The following is a 24,631-nucleotide window of genomic DNA, read 5'->3' on the forward strand; positions in this document are numbered from 1 at the left end:
GACATTGCAGTAATCCCTCGTTTATTGCGGATAATTGGTTCCAAAAACCACCCGCAATAAGTGAAATTCGTGAAGTATGGTCACCTCATCTGTACGTTTTTTTTCATCTGTTTATTTTGTGTCAATAAATGTGTATGAAACCATTTAAGTGCATATTATTAGAACATTAAATAATTGTTTCAAACATGTAAATAATATGTTTATAATTTACTAGTATAAATAACATGCAGAAATTTTTGTATAAATATTGAAAATGTAAATATTATACGTGTGTGCGTGTAACATGTTGACAAGAAGTACTGGGCAGGCTAACGAGTTAGCGGAAAGATGCTAATTCACGATCGTGCTAACACGCGAAAACGGACCTCTAAAGGAATGTAAACAAACATTTGGAGCAATACTACATTGTACTATAGGTTAAACATGTGATCGTTCATTTCTCTTGTTAGGGGACATCGTCAATGACTCCTATACCACTGTAACAGACATGTGTACACGAACGTAAAACAGAAAGTGGTATCGCCTGAAAACGGCCTTCAAAATAAATCACCCTACCTCAAATCAAAGCGCGGCTGAATAAAATAAATAACATGGAGAATTCTTAACACATACTGTAAATATGTTTTTAGAACAACTTTTATTATTATATTTTTTATAATATGGTACAAGTGTACATACTGTAAGTATGTTTTTATAACTCTTAATATTACAACAATTTTTCTATAACAAGGTACAACACTGTAAATATGTTTTTAGAACTCTTATTATAACAATTTTTTTTATAAAAAGGTGTACGCACTGCAATTGTGTGGGCACTCCTTGCCTTCCGCTTGCGTGTGGGCAAGTTTTGTGCCATAACTCCTCAATTACAAGTATTATTTTGACTTTTAATTTTTTTTTTAATTTGGAAAAAAAATCTGCGATGTACTGAAACCGCGATAAACAAACCACAATGTAGCGAGGGATTACTGTTTGACCAGCTCAGTGGCCTTGTGGTATGAGTGTCCGCCCTGAGACTGGGAGGTCGTGGGCTCGATCCTCGGCCGCATCATACCAAAACACTATAAAATGGAACCCCATGCCTCCCTGCTTGACACTCAGCATTAAGGGTTGGATTGGGGATGCTGTGAGGAGCTGCGCCCCACAGTCATTATTAGCAATGTAGTATAGCTTCTACTATGGAAGCTCGTCTGAGAAGGACCTAACTAACTGTACTAAACTCGTTTAAAGACGATCTAAAAGAACAGCTTTTATGTTGTGATGGGAAGTGTCGAAAGTAGCACTAAAATCAAGTAATAATGGTATTGATGAGGTGTCGGAGTCCATAGCTAAGAGAAGATCATTAGTCAGTCAGTAAAGCTTGTCCCAGTTGAGTGGACCGCAGAGGAAACCAATCTGAAATTGTTCAAATTGATTGATTGAAGCCATGGAAGTTAGTGAGTTGAAAAGGTAAAGGGTTAATTAAAAAAATAGAAAAACAAAAGACACACACGCACACACACACACACGTACACTTTTTTATATTCTTTATATTTTGTTTATATTCTTATTTGTACAACTCGTATCTTGATTTTCTTCTAACTATATTTAATTATTGTATTTAGAAAGTTCTTGGAATGGCTATGGAGGATGTCGTGATCCTGAATGTGGACACAAACACCCTTCAAACACCCTATAATGATCTTCAATGCCTACCCCATGATGTGGTGAGGAGCAATCGCAGTTGTAGATGTTTTCTTTTATATTCCGTCACCCCGCACCCATTTTGATGAACAAAATGGCCCCATGCTTACGCACACAAGACATGAAACAATCTCTTGTCACAAGGTTTAGACTGTCTTTCTAAGAAGTTTATTTATTCATGTTTGTGAAGCAATTTGTATGGGTTTGGACTGGACACTTATTTCCCATAATACGCGTGGGAATATCCACGGTCTCAGGAGTACTGGTTACAGGCTCACTGACATTATACACCACCTCACCAGTCCCTGCCTCACACAATTATTGAAAATAAAAAATATAGAAAGAAATCACATACGCTTAACTGCATCATGTTTACACTAATCAGCCTTGAGAGGTTCTTCGAGCTTAATGGGAGTGAACCTGTGGTAAATTCAGTTGATTGTAGGAGTAGTAGTAGTAGTAGTGGTAATGGTGATAGTAGCACAAGTAGTATTACTAGGAGTACCGTATTTTCCACACCATAAGGCGCTTCGTGTTAAAAGGCTCTTCTGCACTTAATCCACAGACTGTATTATAGGGCGCATGCATGTCATGCGGTAAAAAAAAGAAAAGTCATGGAAACAACAAGTGAGTGAGTTGAGGTTGTATGAGTTCAGTTGTACTTTATTGTACTCACATTATTGTTAATCAATTTTCATAGGCAAATTAATCAAAGTCCTCATCTTCTGTATCCGAATTAAACAGTTGGGCAAGTTCGCCGTTAAACATGCCACATTCCCTCTTGTCATTGTCTCGTTGTCACGTTTCTCCTCGTCAACGATCCCGCTTTTTCAGAAAGTTTGAGTTTTTTAGAGGGTCCTAATGCTGCTTGCTTTGCACAAACGATAGTATGTATTTATCAATGGCGGCAGAGGTACGTACTCAACGTGTTACGTACAGTCCTCTGGTTTTTTAGAGGGTCCTAATGCTGCTTGCTTTGCACAAACGATAGTATTTATTTATCAATGGCGGCAGAGGTACATACTCGACGTGTTACGTACAGTCCTCTGATTGTTTTTTGCCCCGATCTACGTAAAACGTAATGTCTTCTGATTGGTACATCGGGTCTACATATTACGCCTGTATATTACGGAAGCCACACAAAACAACTTCGGTCCACACAAAAGGCTTTTAAAGTGCACCATATGATGTGGAAAATACGGTAGTAATAGCGGTTGTAGTAGTGGTAGTAGAAACAGTAGTAGTAGTAGTCGACGCAGCAGTAGAAATGGTAGTCGTCATCGTCGTAGTAGTAGTAGAGAAGCAGTCAAAGTAGTAGTAGTCATAGAAGCAGTCGTAGTAGTAATACAAGCAGTAGTAGGAGTAATAGTAGTAATCGTTGTAGAAGCAGCAGTCGCAGTGATAGTCATCGTCATCGTAGTATTATAGTAGCTTCTCATGATACTGAATATTAATTAGGTAGGAAAAAATAGAAGACTAAAAACTATTAACTAATCAGGTTTTTAAAATTATTATAGTAAAATTACAATAGAAAATTAATCTCCACTCACTCTTAATCAGAAGCTTTAGATGAGTTTGTTTAAAACATTCCACTGTGTATCTTAGAGTAGAAAATGTGAATGTAATTTTTTTAGTAGCTGATGATGATCACTTAAATTTGATGTATTTATTTTTTGTTCCACTGTTGTTCCATTAGGTTTCATCTCTAAAAAGTCGGCTGAGGAAGTTTTCAACAACACCAGGTGATGGTGTGGCCCGTGCCTTCCTCAAGAGTCAAGCAGCTTTGTTTGGCAGCTACAGAAATGCTCTTCAGATTGAGTTGGTCAGTGAATTACTCAATTTAACATTGCAGATAACATTGAAGTCAAGAAGCCACAGTTTTTCTGTGAGAGTGATTTTGTACTGTTGGATGACACCACCTCAAGTTAGCATACACGATCACCTGCCCCCTTCCTCTACTATTTTTAGAATTGTAACATTGGCAGGCTACTTCATAAGTGTGTGGACTGCAGGAGTAAAGTACCGGCTTTTTGACTCCACGCGTGGGCACGAGCTTCGGCAGGGTAGAAAAAGCGGTCCGGCGCTGTACACTTTCCTGAACCCAGAGACTCAATCAGATCGGATCAAATTCAACTCACTTTTTGAGTGTGTTTTTTTATTGTGTTGGTGTGAATACCTTCCTTAATCAGAAGAAAAACGATCACGCATTGAGTAATTTGGGCATAGGTGGTGTTAGCTTTATGGCAAGGAATGCGACTGGTGCACTCCCCACTAGGGAGTAGATTCCAACAATAGTTCTTTTCGTCCCCAAATCAAAAAATGTTGCTGCAAATTTTTACCAGCCGTCATATTGGCATTTTGACCCATTCCATTCACACTAGTATCCAGGTGCTGCTATCCTCTTACAATCTTAAATACAAGAGAAAATTGCTTGAATCGTCTTTTTCTTGAAAGTATTGAAACAAAAACATGACTATGGTCCAGATTGTGCAAACACAATCTGCTGGAGGTGCCATATAGTGGTAGGAAATAAAGGATGTACAAATTAAGTGCAAAACATTTAAAGTAATATCATATTTGTTTTAACTAACCTTTAATTGATAGTTAATGTATTACAGTAATCCCTCGTTTATCGTGGATAATTGGTTCAAAAACCCACCCGCGATAAGTGAAATCCGCGAAGTAGGGTCAACCTCTCATCTGTACATTTTTTGTGTCAATAATGTATATGAAACCATTTAAGTGCATATTTTATTATTAGAACATTAAGTAATTGTTTTAAACATGTAAATAATTCATTAATAGTATAAATAATATACAGAAAAGTTTGTATAAATATTGAAAATGTAAATGTTATACATGTGTGCGTGTGTAACATGTGGACAAGAAGTACTGGGCAGGCGAACGAGTTAGCGGAAATATGCTAATTCGCGATCGTGCTAACACGCGAAAACGGACCTCTAAAGAAATGTAAACGAATTGATATTGATATTTATATTGACAATATAAATATTATACGTGTGTGCGTGTAACATGTTAAGTTAAAGTCCCAATGATCGTCACACACACACATCTGGGTGTGGTGAAATTTGTCCTCTGCATTTAACCCATCCCCATGTGATCCATCCCCTGGGGGAGAGGGGAGCAGTGAGCAGCATCGGTGCCGCACTCGGGAATCATTTGGTGATCTAACCCCCTAATTCCAACCCTTAATGCTGAGTGTCAAGCAGGGAGGCAATGGGTCCCATTTTTATAGTCTTTGGTATGACCCGGCCAGGGTTTGAACCCACAACCTTCCAGTCTCAGGGTGGACACTCTACCACTAGACCACTGAGCTGGACCTAACAAGTGTTAACAAGAAGTACTGGGCAGGCGAACGAGTTAGCGGAAATATGCTAATTTGCAATCGTGCTAACACACAAAAACGCACCTCTAAAGGAATGTAAACGAACATTTGGAGCAATACTACATTGTCCTAAAGGTTAGACACGTGATCGTTCATTTTTCTTGTTAGGAGACCCACTTACATCGTCAATGACTGCTGTAACTGTAACCGACATACTGTATATACGCGAAAGTGAAACAGGAAGTGATATCGCCTAGAAACGGCCTTCAAAATAAAGCACCCTACCTCAAATCAAAGCACGGCTCAATAACATAAATAACATGGAGAATTCTCAACACATACTGTAAATATGTTTTTAGAACAACTTTTATTATTATAATTTTTTTTATAACAAGGTACAAGTGTACATACTGTAAATATGTTTTAGAACTCTTTTATTATAACAATTTTTCTATAACAAGGTACCACACTGTAAATATGTTTTTAGAACTCTTATTATAACACATTTTTATAAAAAAGTACAAGTGTACGCACCAATTGTGTGGGCTCTCCCTGCCTTCTGCTGGCGTGAGGGCATCTTTTGTGCCATAATTCCTCAATTTAGAAGATTTATTTTGAATTTAAATGTTTTTTTAATTTGGATAAAAAATCTGCGATGTAGTTAAACCGCGAGAAACGAACCGCGATGTAGCGAGGGATTACCTTGTTGCCGTTTGACAAGAAAGGGCTCGTGGGGATGCTCATCACGTGACAAGTGTTTACATCGACCGGAGTGTCTATCGCGCTTTCGTCGCATTTTGATAACGCACGCGCCGTGTGACCATTTGTTGCCCCCTGCCTATTTGAGCCTCGTTGACAGTGTGTTAAGCAGGTTTTTTTTTTTTTATTAAGTCTAAGAAGAGAAAACCTGGCATTCTTGAAGTGAACTGCCGTTCAAAACCGTTCATTGGCCCCAGAAGGAACACGTTCACAAAACATTCAGGAAGTGAAAATGCGCTACGTCAGGGGTCACCAACCTTTCTTAAACCGAGAGCTACTTCCTGGGTACTGATTAAGGCAAAGGGCTACCAGTTTGACACAGACTTCTGAAATAGCCAATTTGGCTTTCACTATGTGTTATTATTGTCATTTCCAGTTCACATGTAAGTGTGACTTTAACAAGAATAGCAAAAATACAGTCAAACCTTGGTTTTTGACCACAATCTGTTCCAGAAGGCGGTTCGAGAAGCGAATCGGTCGAATTCCGAATAATGGAAAAAAATGTAATCCTTTTCAAGACAAAAAAACCCCCGCCTTTTTTAAGCATTTTTTCATTTGCGCACATTTGTCCGCAGCGCACCACCGAACGCGCAACCGTAGCGCGTCGCCCACCGCGCAACTGCACCGCGCTGGTCCCATTATTGTGACAGAGCCGTCGCTGAAATTTAGAAAATATTTTTAAAGTCTGATGTACTTTCCAAAAATTAAGTGGACCTAAGTGCGCAGGGAGCTTAATTTTGTCCAATCGCGCAACTGCAGCGCACCGCCGAACGCGCAACAGTAGCGCGTCTCCGACCGCGCAAGTGCACCGCGCTGGTCGCATTATTGTGACGGAGCCGTCGCTAAACTTTAGAAAATATTTTTAAAGTCCTGATGTACTTTCCAAAATTTAAGCGGACCTCAGTGCGCAGGGAGCTTAATTTGGTCTGATCGCGCAACCGCAGCGCGCCGGGCGCTCACTGTCGCATTGCTTTAAGAGCGTCTTTGTGTTTTAGGATGGCTTTACTGCTCCCACTTGCTTTCTTTGGAGGCACGATTAGGGGTTAATACAATCCTCAAAGTAACGAAAATACACTAACAACGTCAGTCAGCATCTGGGCCACGCGGTCGGGTTTTCTCGGGTCCTCCCGGCTCATCTCACGAGGTTCGACATCCGAATTTTGTTCGACAACCGAAGCAAAAAAATCTAGAATGTTTTGTTCGCATTCGGATTTGTTCGAGAACCAGGACGTTCGAAAACCGAGGTTTGACTGTAAAATAAATAGATGCAACTCACTGACAAGTGCCGCTATTTGAGCTAATTTTAGAACAGTCCTGCGGGCGACTCATGCGGTCCTCACGGGCGACCTGGTGCCCGCGGGCACCGTGTTGGTGACCCCTGCGCTACGTCCAGTTCACATTCGTCCAAATTAGTTCATGAACTTTCGTTCATCGAATGCGTTCAGGGACAACACTACCTGGCACCTTCTGGCCACTGGTAGTAATGCATCAAGTGTACCGTATTTTCCGCACCATAAGGCGCACTTAAAAGCCTTTAATTTTCTCAAAAAACAAAGGTGCGCCTTTTAATAAAGTGCGTCTTTTGTGTGGACCTAATGACGAAATCTGTAAAGTTGTTTTGTGTGCCTTCCGTAATAAATATAATATAATATAATATAATATAATATAATATAATATAATATAAAATAATATAATATAATAATACACTGGCGTAATATGTAAACCCGCTGAACATATCAGAGGACATTCTGTTTTACATAGATCGAGGCAGAAAACCAATTAGAGGATTGTACGTAACACGGAGTGTAGGTACCTCCGTCGACATTCATAAATAAATACCATCGTTCGTACAAAGCAAACAGCAATTGGACTCTCTAAAATGACATCGACATAGAGACATGCTTACGAGGCACAGCTCAAGCTTTCTGGATCATTGCCGAAATTTAACGTGACAACAACGAGACAATGACAAGAGGGAATTTGTCATGTTTAATGGCAAAATTGCCCATCTGTTTAATTTAAATTCACGAGATAAGGAATTTGATGGATTTGTGTATTAATATCGATTAACAATCTGAGTACAATACAGTACATCATTAAATAGTAAAATAAAATACAACTAAAGTCACTGCAAAGTGAGCTGGGCGGCGGCCAAAGGCCTTGGCGGTCCGATCCCCGGCTATAGACGCTGGCTCTTCGGACATGGAACGTCACCTCTCTGGCAGGAAAGGAGCTCGAGCTGGTGTGTGAGGCAGAAAAGTTCAGACTAGACATAGTCGGACTTGCCTCCACATACAGTTTGGGTTCTGGTACAAGTACTCTTGAGAGGGGCTGGATTCTCTTCCACTCTGGATTTGCCCACGGTGCGAGGCACCAAGCAGGTGTGAGCATACTTATTGCTCCCTGGCTGGGCGCCTGCACATTGGGGTTCACCCCGGTGAACGAGAGGGTAGCCTCCCTGCGCCTTCGGGTGGGGGGACGGCCCTGACTGTTGTTTGTGTCTATGCACCAAACAGCAGCTCAGAGTACCCACCGTTCTTGGAGTCCTTAGAACAAGTGCTGGAAAGCGCTCCTTCTGGGGACTCCATCGTTCTGCTGGGTGAATTCAATGCTCACGTGGGCAATGACAGCAAGATCTGGAAAGATGTGATTGGGAGGAACGGCCCGGTCCCCCTGATCAGAACCCGAGTGGTGTTCTATGACTTGGACTTCAGTGCTTGACATGAATTGGCCATAATGAACACCATGTTCAAGCATAAGGGTGTCCATGTGTGCACTTGGCACCAGGACACCCTAGGCCGCAGTTCGATGATCGACTTTGTAGTCGTGTCATCGGATTTGCAGCCGCATGATTTGGACACTTGGGTGAAGAGAGGGGTGGAGCTGTCAACTGATCACCACCTGGTGGTGGGTTGACTCCGATGGTGAGGGAAGATGCCGGTCCGACTTGGCAGACCCAAACGTACTGTGAGGGTCTGCTGAGAACGTCTGGCAGAATCCCCTGTCAGAAAGAACTTCAACTCCCACCGCCGGCAGAGTTTTTCCCACGTTCCAGCGAAGGCTGGGGACATTAAGTCTGAGTGGACCATGTTCTGTGCCTCCATTGTTGAGGCAGTCAACCGGAGCTGTGGCCGTAAGGTGGTTGGTGCCTGTCGTGGCGGCATTCCCTGAACCCGCTGATGAACACCGGCGGTAAGGGATGCCGTCAAGCTGAAGAAGGAGTCTTATCGGGCTGTTTTGGCTTGTGGGACTCCGGAGGCAGCCGAAAGGTGGCCGGATGGCCAAGCGAAACGCAGCTTCAGTGGTAGCTGAGGCAAAAACCCGGGCGTGGGAGGAGTTCGGTGAGGCCATGGAGAATGACTTCCAGACAACTTCAAGGAAATTCTGGTCCACCATCCGGCATCTCAGGAGGGAGGGAGAAGCAGTGCACCGTTAACACTATTTACAGTGGAGACGGTGTGCTGCTGACCTCGACTCGGGATGCCGTGAGTCGGTGGGGAGAATACTTCGAATTCAATTCCACAGCACCCCACTTTTGGGTCTTTACCTTCTAATTGAGAATCATTTGTCTACAGCAATTTGGCTGGGTGTTTTCACGTTTTAAACTTTAAATTCAGTTTCTGCAATTTCAGGGTAAACCAATAACATTTAATGAAGAAACCTTTGTAAACCATCGATTGAGTGCTATGAGAGATTTCCTTCAGAATGCCATCCAGCTTCAACTTTTCAAACAGGTAATCTTCTGCATTCATATAAATTTTGTTTCTATGCTCTATTCTACCAAGAGAACAAACTCCCTAGCTAAAAAACATTAAACACACTACTTTAGATTTCAATTTGGGACATTTATTTTCATATATTACAGATGGATAGATGTATAATGTATAGACAGAGACAAATGATCCATCGATCGATAATTATTGGCAAGATGTTCTTCAACTTCAACTAAATAATATAGCACCCCAAAAATTCCACCCTTTAATTCAAGCGCATTTAGGGAAAAAAATCAAGAAGTAATTATTTTACTTCAAATGCTGTGTACCACAATTATTAGCATCGCTGTTAATACTGTGCACAAACTGCATTTCACAACAAAACAGCGGGGAGAACATTATTATTCTATCATATTCTACATACTGTATATATTATTATTATTATATAATTAAAAATATTTTAAAACCCATCTTAACCAGGGATGCCAATAATTATTGAGGGCATCGTGTGTGTACTGTGCACAATAGAACCTTGTTTTTGTGATTAATTTGTTCAAAAGTGTTAAAACTAATCCAGATCATCCAAAAACCAAAGCAATATTTCCCTGAATGGGTTACATGTCAGCATGACAATTACAGTATATGATCATAAAATAAATGATAAACGTCTGTCATTGCTTTTCAGGGACACTTTGTCAAGAAATGCTTACATTGTCAGGATTTTTTGGTTAATAAACCTGAGCATTATATTAGTTTATTTTTTAAGATGAATAGCACACATATGAGAAAAGTGTCACAGTCAAGACCAAGGTAAAGTAAATTGTTTTTGCAACTACAGTTCATTGATGGTCGTTTGGAGATATTAAACTCTGGAGAAGGTTTCAGTGACATCTTTGAGGAGGAGATCAACAATGGCAATTTTGCAGGTGAGCCAGTGTTGATGAATCATTATTAAGGCCTGACCGATTTATTGTCCGGTCGATTAAGGGTGTATTCCGACCAGAAAAGTCCTTTCGTCCGGTTTTTTGGTCCGGACCAAAAGCGGACTTAATTTTTTTATGTTTGGTGCTGTTCCTATTGAGTTTTGCAAGTACCGTATTTATTCTAATTATCGCCCATATTCTAATAATCGCCCAGTGTGTGTTAGCGATGACATAAATAAAAAACATTGATACCTCCATTTATCGCCCATGCTGCCAAAAATTCCCCCCAAAACTTAAGTTTTCCTGCGCGACCACATGCCGACGTCATTGCGCAAGTTTAAATATGACTAATTTGGCAGCACGTTGTATGTCCGATTTAAATTGTTTTTCTCCATAAACTATGATACAATTACACTCGTCACTCCGCTACAATATCCTCACGCAATTACGTTATCGGGGCGTGCGCTCGAACAAGACGATCGCGATAACATGACGTGTGCAACATGATGTGCGACGGTAACGTGTCGCATCGATGGAGCGTCAATTGATGCCCCCCGCTGTTAGAGGTAGATCAAAACAGCCGCTGTTCTAGTGTTAAGAACACCAGTGAGATGCAGGTATCGCATACTACATAAGGAAAATACACATACACGTATTATCGCCCATTTCAGTGCCCCTTGGCGATTGGACAAAAAGTGTTCTCTATTAATCGCCCACCCCCCCTACTGGACGTAAACCTTCTCTAATTATTGCCCTGGGCGATAATTAGAATAAATACGGTAAATACAGTAATCCCTCGTTTTTCACAGATAATTGGTTCCAGGACCACCTGCAATAGGTGAAAATCTGCGATGTAGAGAAAGTTACAATATCCATAAAAGACTTTTATGAATCTTTATTGTATTTTATTGTATTTTTAAACACTATTATATTGTATTATACTAGTATATTGTACTTTTAAATGTTTTTTTGTATTCTTAAACACTTTAGTAAACATTTTAAAGTCAAACAGATTTTCTTAAACATTCTTTATTTAAATAAATAGGGAAATAAAGAAAACAAGAGTAAATATATACAACATCCACACAAGACTTTTATGAACCTTTATTGTAGTATTAAACACTTAAAACACTTTAAACACTGTAAAATAATTATGGTATTTTCAAATACTTTTGTAAAATTTTTAAAGTCAAATTGACTAGCAGAAACATTCTTATTCATTTAAATAAATATGAGTAAATATAATGTTACAATATACACACAAGACTTTTTGAAGTGTAAAAGTGTCTGGCTCCTCTCTGCTCTTGCATGCTGGCCGACTGACATGCCCCCGCGGCCCAGCGCGAGCGCATCCGTACAAGACCTTTATAATTTAATTTTTATACACTCTATTGTACTTTTAAATACGCTATTGTATTTTAAACACTTTCTAAAACATTTTAAAGTGTCACAGCTCCTCTCTGCTCTTGCGTGCTGGCCGACTGATGCACCCCCGCGGCCCAGCGCGAGCGCATCCGCGCAAGTCTTTTTCATAATTTCATTTTTAAACATTTGAAATTTTAAAGTGTAAATCTGTCACGGCTCCTCTTTGCTCTTGCTGGCGCTGACCTGCTGACGCATCCCGGCAGCCCAGCGCGACGGCATCCACACATTGCTCAGAGCCACGCCCTGTGCTGAGTGCTCATTGGCGGCCGCTATCCCAAATCCTGGACGACAGTGCTTTTTTTCTACGTGCGCGGTTATGCTCACTGCCGTTGTCCCAACTGTTTCTGCATGGCGGTGCATTTTTCCTTTGTGCGTGGCTATGTCACGTCTCCGCTCTCGCCCTGCTGGCCTATGGCATCACGCACCCTCCTCGCTAGACCTCTGAGGCGCGCGTCGCCAATACGGAACTGCTAATCGTCTGTTTTGACACGCACGTCTGCCACCTGATTCTTGTTTGCCTGAACCGCTGTGTTTCGAGATGCCTGTATGACGCGAGCTTACTAACCGTCTCGTCATTTTAAAATGTAAACGTGCAACGGCTCCACTCTGCTCTCGCCGTACTGACCAGCTGTCGTGCCCCAGCTGCCCAGCGTGAGAGCATCTGCACAAGACTTTTTAGAATTTTATGACGGGCAAATAGGACGATCTGATTGGGAGTGACAAGCAGTTCTACTCTGCTTGGCAGTCGAGGAGCGGATAGTATGTGTGTAATTGAAGTGCAAGTCGGAGGTGCTGCTGATATGTTGATGCAGACGGAGCGAATAAGGTGCGGGAGGCTGAGATAAAATGTTGCCGCAAAAAGCCACGACCGTCGAGGAGTCGCTGATGGTGTAGGGGTCCACTTGCTTGTCTTGTTGCCTGGGTTGAGTGCTTCATTGTTTATGACGCTATGAATGTGTGCGTGGGGGGGGGGGGGGGGGGGGGGCGTGTGTGTGTTTCTGTGTGTCTAAGTGTGTGTAAGTGTGTGTCTGTGCGTATGTGTGTGCGCGTGTGTGTGCGTGTGCGTGTGTGTGTGTGTGTGTGTGTGTGTGTGGCAGACTAAAAAAATAAATAGATTCAGTGCATGGCAGATTTATCTGCAATATTTGTTTAAAAAAATCTGCGAGAGAGCGAGGCCACGATAGGTGAAGCGCAAAGTAGCGAGGGATTACTGTATACACATCCACGCTTGTGACGATCTGTGCTCCTATTGGACAGCAATGACCAGGGCGGCACACAGAGCACAGGCCCGGAAATGGAGGAAAACATGCGAGTTCTACGTGCTACGTTCCTGCTTTGCATATTTGTGCTTTTGGTTCTGATCATCACTGTTTGTATTCACACCTGAAGCGAACCGCACCAGAGTTCATTTGGAAGAGAGCTGAGAGCACTTTAAAAAGTGGGTTCCTTTAATCCGTACCAGGATTCATTTGCGCGTATTCACACCAGCACAAAAGGTCCGGACCAGCGTTACAATCGAACCCTGGTCCGTTTAAAGCAGATCGAACAGTCAGGCCTGAATCGCCCAAAATTGACCTAACACCAAAACAATCCGTCAAATACTTTTACGTACTCTAAACATTTACAGCTGTTGTACACAAGTAACACTGGTTTCACTATTTGTCACACATAAATCTATACAATAACCTTTTGTCATTGTGTATATAGTGAAGTTTCATGACAAAGATTCTGTGGGCCCCTTTCAAAAGAATCTTAATTTTTAGAACCAATGGTTATGTAAGCAATGCAAGTTGTACAAGGATTTGACATGGAATGTCACTATTATATACACAAACTTAAGTCACAGCGTCGCGGACGAGGGAGGGCAAACGTGCATCCTGAACGTCGGGAATGGGAAATGGGAAGCTGTATCAGAGCAGGTGCACGATGCAGGCTGACGAGCCGGTCACCAGGCAAGCGTCGACTGGTGTCGAGGCAGGCAAGGGCAAGGCAAGTTCGTAGTCGGGGACAGGCATGTGGTCAAATCTAGCAGAGCACAAAGCAAGCAGTCAAACAAGGATAAAGCAAGCAGGCATTTTGCTACACAGGCAAACAGGAATAAGGGACCAGAGCAGAAACAGGTGGCAGGCATGAGTGTGCTAAGCAGACGGGAGTGACGGAAGTGCAGCGTTAACTAGCAGAGTTAATGAACTGGGAGCAGGTTTGATGATGAACAGGTATCAGGCAATCAGTACTGATCACTGCATTATAGGACAGGAGGGGCAGGAGCAGAGAACTCGCATTGTCCGAGGTGCTAATCGTGCTGACGCTTAACACACAATTTCTTAAAAAAAAAAAAAAAAAACACAGTGCGACATCAATCAAACATAAATGTGTTAACTATGATACATATTCAACTACTGGTAACAAACACAGACTGCTGCCCCTGCAATCTGACAAGTGGTAGAGGCTGGCTGGCTGGATGGACGTATGGATACTAAATATGTGCTTACATACACAATACAAGCTTGGATACTAAATATGTGCTTACATGCACAATACCAGCTCTTAAATGACTACTGAATATTTGTCCACATTTTAGTGCTGCATAATTTTGGGAAAATGTGATACAATATTGTTGTTGAATGTAGCAATATTGATATTATTCCGATATTTAACCAATATTTACCATTTTTATTATCTAATGAAAGAATAAATTTTTTTAATGAGGCAAAATAAGCAATTTCATTGTATTCTTAGCTAGTTCGTTATAATTATGATAAGATAATATTGGATGTTAATGCACATTTAAGTTTGCAAAACATATTGCATGTCTTTGCGATATGCATATTGCGTGGGCCTATATTGCTAGATTGATATTTTCTTATATATATTTTGCAGCAAATATATATACAGTCAAACCTCGGTTTTCGACCACAATCAGTTCCAGAAGGCGGTTTGAGAAGTGAATCGTTCGAATTCCGAATCTATTTTTCCCATTACAAATAATGGAAAAAAATTAATCCGTTCCGAGACAAAAAAAAACGCCTTTTATAAGCATTTTTTCATTTGCGCATTTTTGTCCGATCACACAACTGCAGCGCACCGCCAAACGCGCAACCGTAGCGCGTAGCGCGTAGCCCACCGTGCAACTGCACCGTGCAACTGCACAGTGCTGGTCGCATTATTGTGACAGAGCCGTTGCTGAACTTTAGAAAATATTTTTGAAGTCCTGATGTACTTTCCAAAATTGTTGGAAATTTCCAAAAGTAAACCTCAGTGCGCAGGGAGCTTAATTTGGTCTGATCGCGCGACCGCAGCGTGCCGGGCGCTCACTGTCGCATTGCTTTAAGAGCGTCTTTGTGTTTTAGGATGGCTTTACTGCTCCCATTTGCTTTCTTTGGAGGCATGATTAGGGGTTAATACAATCCTCAAAGTAACTAAAATACAATAACAAACGGAGTCAGTCGGCATCCGGGCCGCGCAGTCGGGTTTTCTCGGGTTCTTTCAGCTCATCTCGCGAGGTTCGACCTCAGAATTTTGTTCGACAACCGAAGCGAATTTTTCGTTCGAATTCCGATTTGTTCGAGAACCGGGACGTTCAAAAACTGAGGTTTGACTGTATTTTGGTTTTCCTAAACCATTTCAGAGACTCAAGCATGTCAAATTAAAAATTTCAAGATGTTTTATCGATTCTCTCCACAGGTAATGATACATCTTACTACCAGTGGCTAATCACTGTGAAGGTGAGTAAAATCAGACCCATCGCCATTCCAGACAGAATTTTACCAATTCTGATGTGTAATTTGTAAAACATTGTCTCGTTGTTCTAAGTGTTTATGGAAGTGGTAGGAAACATCATAGAAATGCAATTCAAAATGTGAATGCACATCAGAAGACCTTGGTTGTGTTGTATAGATATTGTGTACAGTAATCCGCGTTTATCGCGGATAATTGGTTCCAAGACCACCCGCAATATGTGAAAATCCGCGAAGTAGTGTCACCCTTTTTTAACATACATACATTGTTTGTGTATCAATACGTGTATATTAAACCATATAAGTGCATATGTTATCATTAGAACATTAAATACAGTATCTCACAAAAGTGAGTACACCCTTTTCATTTCTGCAATGTGCTTGGATAGCAAAGTAAATTTATTGTTACTTCAAAGTAACTCAAAATACAACAATGAATGTGTAAAATGCTGGTAACAAAAGAAAGTACACCCCAACTGAAAATCTCAAAATTAAACCAAAATTGGGACCAATTAGGCATTTGTCCTCCTTGTGTAATGCGACTAGTTCGTGTAATGAGGTGTCAGGTGTGATTGGGGACCAGGTGTATTAAATTAGGTATTTTCACCCTCATACTGGTCACAGGAAGTTCAACATGGCACCTCATGGCAAAGAAGAAAATAATTTTAGCTCTACATAAAGATGGCCTAGGCCAGAGGTCCGCAACCACCAGGCCGCGGACCGGTACCGGTCCGTGGGTCACAGCCGCACAGGAAAACAAAACCCTTTTTTTTTTTTTTTTTTTTTTATCGACGATCAATTAATTCAGGTCACGTGACAAGTTTCCCTAGTCGAGTCCGCAAAGCTAGCAAAAATGAGCAAGAAACAGAGATGTTTGGAGAGCTTCTTTGGAAAGGGAAAAAAAACGAATGAGGAGACGGAAGAAGAGGCTGTGACTTCTAAGAAAAGGAAAGCTGCATTTAAAAGAAAATTTCTGGAGTCCTACTTAAAATATGGATTTATCGCCACAGGTGACTCTGACATGCTAAGCCCACTCTGCATAATATGCGGCGATAGGCTAGCTAACGAGGCAATGAAACCTTCAAAACTGCTTCGGCACATGGAGACCAAGCAACCTGCATTAAAAGACAAACTTTAACCACGTTGGGTGTCATTGTCTCAGATTATGCTGAGATGGGACCGGCTCGTTTCTGAGAAACAAGCTCAGTGCTCCCACTAATTCAAGGTAATGGTGAGTTTTATTAATAAAAATTTAATAAATAATAAATACATAATTGCTAATAAATAAATAAATAAATAATAGAAAATGTATATTGTTTATACTTGTTTCATTTTATTTCATCATATTTATATATTTGTTATAAATGTATTATTTATTTATATAAATGTACTTATTTATATAAAGGCCGGTCCGCGATGATATTTCTGACACGTAACCGGTCTGTGGCGCAAAAAAGGTTTGGGACCATTGGCCTAGGCCAGGGGTCGGCAACCCAAAATATTCAAAGAGCCATATTGACCCCCCCCCCACAAAAAAAACCATACCTGTCTAAAGCCGCAAAAATCTGAAAGCTTTTTATAAAGCAACATAGACTGTCAATACATGAGCTGTATGCCTACTATTAAAATAATTAAGTAGGCTACAAATACAAAGCAACAAAGCGACGCAAAACGTCGCCCCTGGATAGCCAGCGGACTTTGTTGTGCAGCAGGAGATAGGCATATTCGCTGTCAACTTCATCTAGAAATTCACGGAACTGGCGGTGGTTTAATGTTTTTGCGATTATTTCGTTCACAATATGGATGACAAGGTTCATTACCTCCATACACTCCGGTGGGAATGTTTACGCACACAGCAGCTCTTGGTGCAATACGCAATGGAATGCAAGCAAATTCCGATCCAATGCTTTCTGTCTTAAAGTCACAAACTTTTGTGACCCTCTCATACTCGGTGCGCCGTCTATAGCGACTGAAATTAGGTGGCCAGTGTGTATCTCTGTCATTTAAACACTGCAGCACAGCCTCGTAGATGTCCTCCCCCTGTGTTTGGCCTTTTAGTGGTATCAATTTCTTCGTGCGGCCCATTAGAGTTCACCTACCTACATAGCAGAGCTGTCTGTTTGATATCGGTCAGGTCAGACGACTCATCACAGGCAATTGAGAAAGCTGGAGCTGAATTGATGTCCTTGATTTGCTGATCGGTGATATTGTTTGCCATTCAAATGACCATTTCCTTCACGGTTTTTGCGGAGAGAGGCATGTCTTTAATTTTCTGAATGATCTCGGTTTTGTTTTTGAAGTCCGAAAATAAGCACTGATATTTTAACGATTGAATCCTTCATGTACTCGCCATCGGTGAATGGTTTTCCACGCTTTATTATCTCCCGGGCTGCAACAAAACTTGCAGCAGTAGTACAGTTTGGAGATGCAATCCACTTCTTCGTTCCTCAAATTGCACCTTTACTCTGTTCCAACTGGGTGATCGGCAGCAAATTTAGCATGCTTTAGCTGAAAATGTCGCTCCAAATTGTTCTTCTTCTTATATTTGACAACTTCTCATTGCAAATCGAACATTCAGGCAATCTTTCAGCATTGGCAATGAAAGCAAATAGTTGAGTCCATTCTTTTTTAAATCTCTGTTCTCATCAGCAATCTTTCTCTTTTTGCTTTTTGAATCCATGGCCCGTCACTCACACACCTGTTTGTTTACAACTCGCCTGTGCTGTGTCGCTTGCTATAACGCAATTTCACGCCATTCTGAAATTCAGTATTTTTAATATATTTACAACTACTGTATTTTCCGCTCTCTTAGGCGCACTTAAAAACTTAAATAGAGCGCCTTATATATGGATCAATTGATGAATTTGTTGATCCATACTGGTTGTACACAGCGCTCTGCCAAAATGTTTCAGTACGTTTTAGTACGACTAGTAAATTACAAGGTTGCATCGCTTCCCAGCATTATGGCAACCGTGGTCAGGGGGCGTCACTGAATAGCTGTTCATTTCAAAATAGGCTGTTCCGTTAATGTTTTCGAGTACGTTTACAGATCAATATCCAACGGAATCATAAATAAGCGGTACCAATGTGTTAAATCAGTCTTTAGTCGGTTCCGATCACTTTTATGGGAGAAAGTCTGAGAAGCGTGATTGTTCACAGGGGGCTGCCACAACACTTTGCTGAGGCTCATGGGAGTCTGCGAGCTGAGGCTCATGGGAGTTTGCGGGTGGCTAATGCTATAATGATAGCTGCACGAGGCTATTTCATTTCAAAATAGGCTGCTCCGTTAATGTTTTGAGTAAATTTACGGATCGATATGGAAGGGAAACATAAGTAGTACCAATGTGTTAGATCGAACTTTAGTCAGTTCCGATCATTTTATAGGAGATAGTTTGAGAAACGCGATTGTTAACAGAGAGCTCATTGGTTATTGGCTAGCGGATGCATACCGCAACCCTAGTCAACCTCTGTTGCAGTATAGCTTTTATTTTATGCGCCTTTTAATCCGGTGCACCCTATACATTAAATCATTGCTAAAATAAAAAATGAGGGTGTGCCTTATAATCCAGTGCGCCATTTGGTGCGAAAAATACGGTACATACATTTTCTACAGCATAAGAATGTTTGTGTCATGATTACCATCTAAAGACCATATTTAAAAAAAAAAAAACACAAAAAACCCCATCTTTTTCCATTTTCACGCATTTTTGCAAGAGCTCCAGGGAGTTGCTAGGGGTGTGCATGCGGCTCTGGAGCCGCGGGTTGCCGACCCCTGGCGTAGGCGATAAGAAGATTGCCAACACCTTGAAACTGAGCTGTAGCACGGTGGCTAAGACCATACAGCGGTTTAAGAGGACAAGTTCCATTCAAAACAGGCCTCGCCATGGACGACCAAAGAAGTTCAGTGCGCGCGCTCAGCGTCATATTCAGAGGTTGGCTTTGGAAAACATGAGTGCTGCCAGCATTGCTGTAGAGGTTGATGGGGTGGGTGGTCAGTCTGTCAGTGCTCTGACCCTACACCGCACACTACATTCAATTGGCCTGCATGGCTGTCGTCCCAGGAAAAAGCCTCTTCTAAAAAAGATGCACAAGGAAGGTCGCAAAAGGTTTGCTGAAGACAAGCTGACTAAGGATATGGGCTACTGGAACCATGTCCTGTGGTCTGATGAGACCGAGATAAACATACTTGGTTCAGATGGTGTCCAGCGTGTGTGGCGGCAACCAGATGAAAAGTACAAAGACAAGTGTGTCTTGCCTACAGTCAAGCATGGTGGTGGGAGGATCATGGTCTGGGGCTGTATGAGTGCTGCTGGCACTGGGGAGCTACAGTTCATTGAGGGAATAATGAATGCTAACATGTACTGTGGAATACTGAAGCAGAGCATGATCCCCTCCCTCCGTAAACTGGGCCGCGGAGCAGTGTTCCAACACGATAACGACTCCAAACACACCTCCAAGACGACCACTGCCTTCTTAAAGAAACTGAGGGTGAAGGTGATGGACTGGCCAAGCATGTCCCCAGACCTAAACCGTATTGAACATCTGTGGGGCATTCTCAAACGGAAGATGGAGGAGCGCAAGGTCTCCAACATCCGCCAGCACCGCGATATCATCATGGAAGAGTGGAAGAGGATTTCAGCGGAGACCTGTGAAATTGGTGAAAATATTGACATTTGGGTCCAATTTTGAGATTTTCAGTTGGGGTGTACTCACTTTTGTTTTCAGCATTTTACGCATTCATTGTTGTATTTTGAAGTAACAATAAATTTGTATTTTGAAGTAACAATAAATTTACTTTGCTATCCAAGCTCTACAGTGACTACTTAACATTCATTGTATCAAATTGTCATTTCTTCAGTGTTGTCCCATGACAAGATATAATTAAAACCTTGCAGAAATGAGAGGGGTGTACTCACTTTGGTGAGATACTGTAATAGTTTCAAACATGAAAATACATATTAATACGTAGTATAAATGACATAGAAAATAATGTATAAATAATATAAATATAAGTTTGATACATCTGCGTGCGCGTGTGTGTGTAGGTGTGTGTGTGTGTGTATTTTGTATAAATATTGAAAATATAAATATTATACATGTGTTCATTTCTCTTGTTAGGAGACCCGCTCACATCGTCAATGACTCCTGTACCACTGTAACCGACATATGTACACGAACGTAAAACAGGAAGCGGTATCGCCTGAAAACGGCCTTCAAAATAGATCACCCTACCTCAAATCAAAGCACGGCTGAACATAAATAACATGGAGAATTCATAACACATACTGTAAATATGTTTTTAGAACTCTTTTATGATTATAACAACTTTTTTATAACAAGGTACACTTGTACATACTGTAAAAATGTTTTTAGAACTCTTATTATTTTAACGTTTTTGATAAGGTACAATACTGTAAATATGTTTTTTAAACTCTTATTATTATAACAACTTTTTTATAAAAAGGTACTGTGTGTGTGTGTGAACACTCCCTGCCTTCTGCTGGCGTGTGGGCAACTTTCGTGCCCAAATTCCTCAATTTTGAAGGTTTACCGTATTTTTCGAACTAAAAGTTGCTCCGGAAGATAGGTTGCATTAGCCATAAAATGTACAATAACGTGAAAAAAACATATATAAGTCGCTCCGGAGTATAAGTCGCATTTTGGGGGAAATTTATTTGACAAAATCCAACACCAAGAACAGACATGAACGAGCAACAACAGGCTAAACGATAGGTATGCTAACGTGACGTAAACACAAACGAAGCGCTGAGAACGGGCCTGACGTAACATTCAAATAACTATTATATAATTAACATGTTTATAAAACCCTCTGTGTCACTCCAATTCATGAAATCCATCGATCGTCCTTTGTCAACAATGCCGGCCGTATGCGCGCCTCTGACGGCGGTTGCACTTCAAAATATTCCACAGGCCCATATAACGATATATAAATTATATATCAAATAACTATTATATAAGCAATAATATTATCAAACCATCTGTGTCACTCCAAATCATTAAATCCATCGATCAAAGAATCCATCATCGAAGACCGCTCCCCCCCCACACGAGCAGCCCCTGCGCCTCTCTGCCGACGGTGTGAGGAGGGCGCTTGCCGCTATTGACACCCGTAAGGCGGCGGGCCCTGACAACATCCCGGGTCGAGCGCTGAAGGACTGCGCTGGGGAGCTGTCGGGTGTCTTCACGGACATCTTTAACGTTTCCCTGCAGCAGGCCATCGTCCCCTTGTGTTTCAAGGCTGCCACCATCGTTCCTGTGCCGAAGAAACCTGCACCGTCCTGCTTCAATGACTACCGCCCTGTGGCACTGACGCCCATCATCATGAAGTGCTTTGAGCGGCTGGTCATGGAGCACATCAAGTCTGTTCTCCCCCCCCACCATTGACCCTTTCCAGTTTGCGTACCGTGCCAAGCGGTCCTCTGAGGATGCCATCTGCTCTGCCCTCCACTCGGCCCTCACCCACCTGGAGAGAAAGGACTCATATGTGAGGTTGCTGTTTGTGGACTTCAGCTCTGCCTTCAACACCATTGTGCCGCAGCGACTCATCTCCAAACTCGACGAACTGGGCCTCAGTACCTCCCTCTGCAACTGGCTACTGGACTTCCTCTGTCAGAGGCCTCAGGTGGTGCGTGTTGGCGACAAAATCTCCGCCAGCATCACGCTGAGCACGGGGGCCCCCCAGGGCTGCGTGCTCAGTCCATTGCTCTTCACCCTGCTGACGCATGACTGCTCTGCGACCTACAGCGACAACCGCATAGTGAAGTTTGCTGACGACACGACTCTGGTGGGTCTCATCACGAAGGGCGACGAGACTCGGTACAGGTCGGAAGTTGACCTTCTGACCACGTGGTGCAGGGACAACAACCTCCTGCTGAACGTCAATAAGACCAAGGAAATCATTGTTGACTTCCGGAAGGGTCACACAACACACCTGCCGCTGATCATCGACGGTACTGTGGTGGAGAGGGTGAGCTGCACCAAGTTCCTGGGGGTGCACATCAGTGAGGACCTCTCCTGGTCCGCAAACACCTCGTCACTGGCAAAGAAAGCTCAGCGCCGCCTGTACTTCCTGCGGAAGCTCAGGCGTGCATGTGCTCCTCAGGCAGTCCTGTCTACATTCTACCGTGGCACCATTGAGAGCGTCCTCACCAGTTGCATCGCTGTCTGGGGTGGTAACTGCACTGAACAGAACTTGAAGGCCCTGCAGCGCATAGTGAATACGGCTAGTAAGATTATTGGTGCTTCGCTCCCCTCCCTGAAGGACATTTACACCTCCCATCTCGCCCGCAAGGCAACCTCGATTGCCAGTGATGTGAGTCACCCGGCTCACTCTTTGTTTGACCTTCTGCCCTCTGGGAAGAGGTACAGGAGCCTGCGCTCCCGCACCACCAGACTCGCCAACACCTTCTTTCTCCAGGCTGTTAGGGCCCTGAACTCGCTACCCCCTTCTGCGTAGCGTGCGGCACTGTTGCGCTATTTTCGGGAATGTCTGCTGTACGCGCACTTGCTCCTTTTTTTTTTTCTGCTCCTCTTATTTATTTATTTATTGTTGTGTTAATTATTCATTATTTATTCAGCACGCTTTTGTTGTACTTGTTTACTTGTTTGTCTGTTGTGAGCCATGTCTTGTCACCGTGGGATAGGGGGGAACGAAATTTCGGTTTCTTTGTGTGTCTTTGGCATGTGGAGAAATTGACAATAAAGCTGACTTTGACTTTGACTTTGAAATTCCTCGTCCTTTGTCAACAATGCCACGCGTGCGCCCTGACGTCAGCCTCATCGTTATTCCACAGACCAAGTATATAACTATATTATAGCGTTAACAAAGTACAAGGAAAGACGTGGGTTTGGTAAACGGCTCTTTATTTAACAAAGCAAGAGTTCAACGAGCCAACAACTACTGAACTGGAACGATAAAAACATATACAAGTTGCTATACGAAATAAAATATATCAAATAACTATAACATAAATAGTTCACCACCACACAGCCCCAAGCACCGGTGTCGACTTCCAGGCGTGTGGCGGCGTGGACTTCCATCCCCGGAGGTGGCACTTCCATCCACGGAGGTGGAAGAGAGCGTAAAAGCCATGTCCGAGCCCCATCCACCGTCCCTGGACAGCCACCTGGCCGAGCGCCGGCACCCGACTTCCATCCACGGGGGTGAAAGAGAGCTCCGTAGAGTAGGACCGGGCGTGCGTAAAACCCATGTCCGAGCCCCATCCACCGTCCCCGGACAGCCACCCAGCCGAGCACCGGCCCCCGACTTCAATCCACGGAGGTGAAAGAGAGCTCCGTAGAGTAGGACTGGGCGTGCGTAAAAGTCATAATGGTTTTTCAAATCTTCTATGTCACTCCAAATCATTAAATCCTTCAAACTCTTCGTCCTCCGTGTCACTTACAAACAAAGCCGCTAATGATGCCGGTAGTACGTAGGGCCCTTCATCATCTTCATCATCCTGTGAACGAATCTTTGTCCTTTATGTAAACAACCGCCGCGCCGCTGACGTCACTTGAAATTCAAATTACAGTAATCCCTTGCTACATCGCGGTTTGTTTATTGCAGTTTTACTTTTTTTTTTAATTTTGAAAATTTGTGAAAATATTCACATATAAGTCGCTCCTCAGTATAAGTCGCCCCCACAACCAAACTATGAAAAAAAAACGCGACTTATAGTCTCAAAAATACGGTATTTTGAATTTGTGAAATTTTTTGGGGGAGGGGGAATCTGTGATGTACTGAAGCCACGATAATCGAACCGCGATGTAGCGAGGGATGACTGTGCCCCTAATTGTATCTTTTTAAAAAGCACCTCAGTCTATCGCATTTCAAATTTACTTCATTCAAATATTACCCACAGCTGACAACAGGCTGATGGAAAGCTCATTTTGACCAAGATAGTCTATTGATGGTGAAGTTTAAAAAAGTAATGGATTAAGCACTGAGAAAAGTGGATTTTGTCCATAAGTATAATCACACAACACGTCCCACCCGTCTCGTATGTGTTTTCTATATATCAGGTT

The 24,631-nt window shown here is 42.3% G+C and overlaps 1 protein-coding gene across 3 annotated transcripts in view; it reads left to right on the top strand.

Annotated features, from left to right (window-relative positions):
* Window positions 1-24,631, top strand: part of dennd1a (DENN/MADD domain containing 1A) — a 113,034-nt gene that overhangs the window by 54,607 nt on the left and 33,796 nt on the right. For all 3 annotated transcript variants that reach the window (XM_088392382.1, XM_088392383.1, XM_088392380.1), the window contains 5 exons: window positions 1,605-1,706; window positions 3,380-3,505; window positions 9,421-9,522; window positions 10,340-10,427; window positions 15,534-15,574. In XM_088392382.1, the coding sequence (XP_088248508.1) occupies window positions 1,605-1,706; window positions 3,380-3,505; window positions 9,421-9,522; window positions 10,340-10,427; window positions 15,534-15,574 (459 nt within the window). The remainder of the gene's footprint in view (window positions 1-1,604; window positions 1,707-3,379; window positions 3,506-9,420; window positions 9,523-10,339; window positions 10,428-15,533; window positions 15,575-24,631) is intronic.

Source organism: Syngnathus floridae, chromosome 12, assembly GCF_059516105.1.
Source record: "Syngnathus floridae isolate MCC-2025c chromosome 12, RoL_Sflo_1.0, whole genome shotgun sequence".
NCBI classification, from domain to species: Eukaryota; Metazoa; Chordata; class Actinopteri; order Syngnathiformes; family Syngnathidae; genus Syngnathus; species Syngnathus floridae.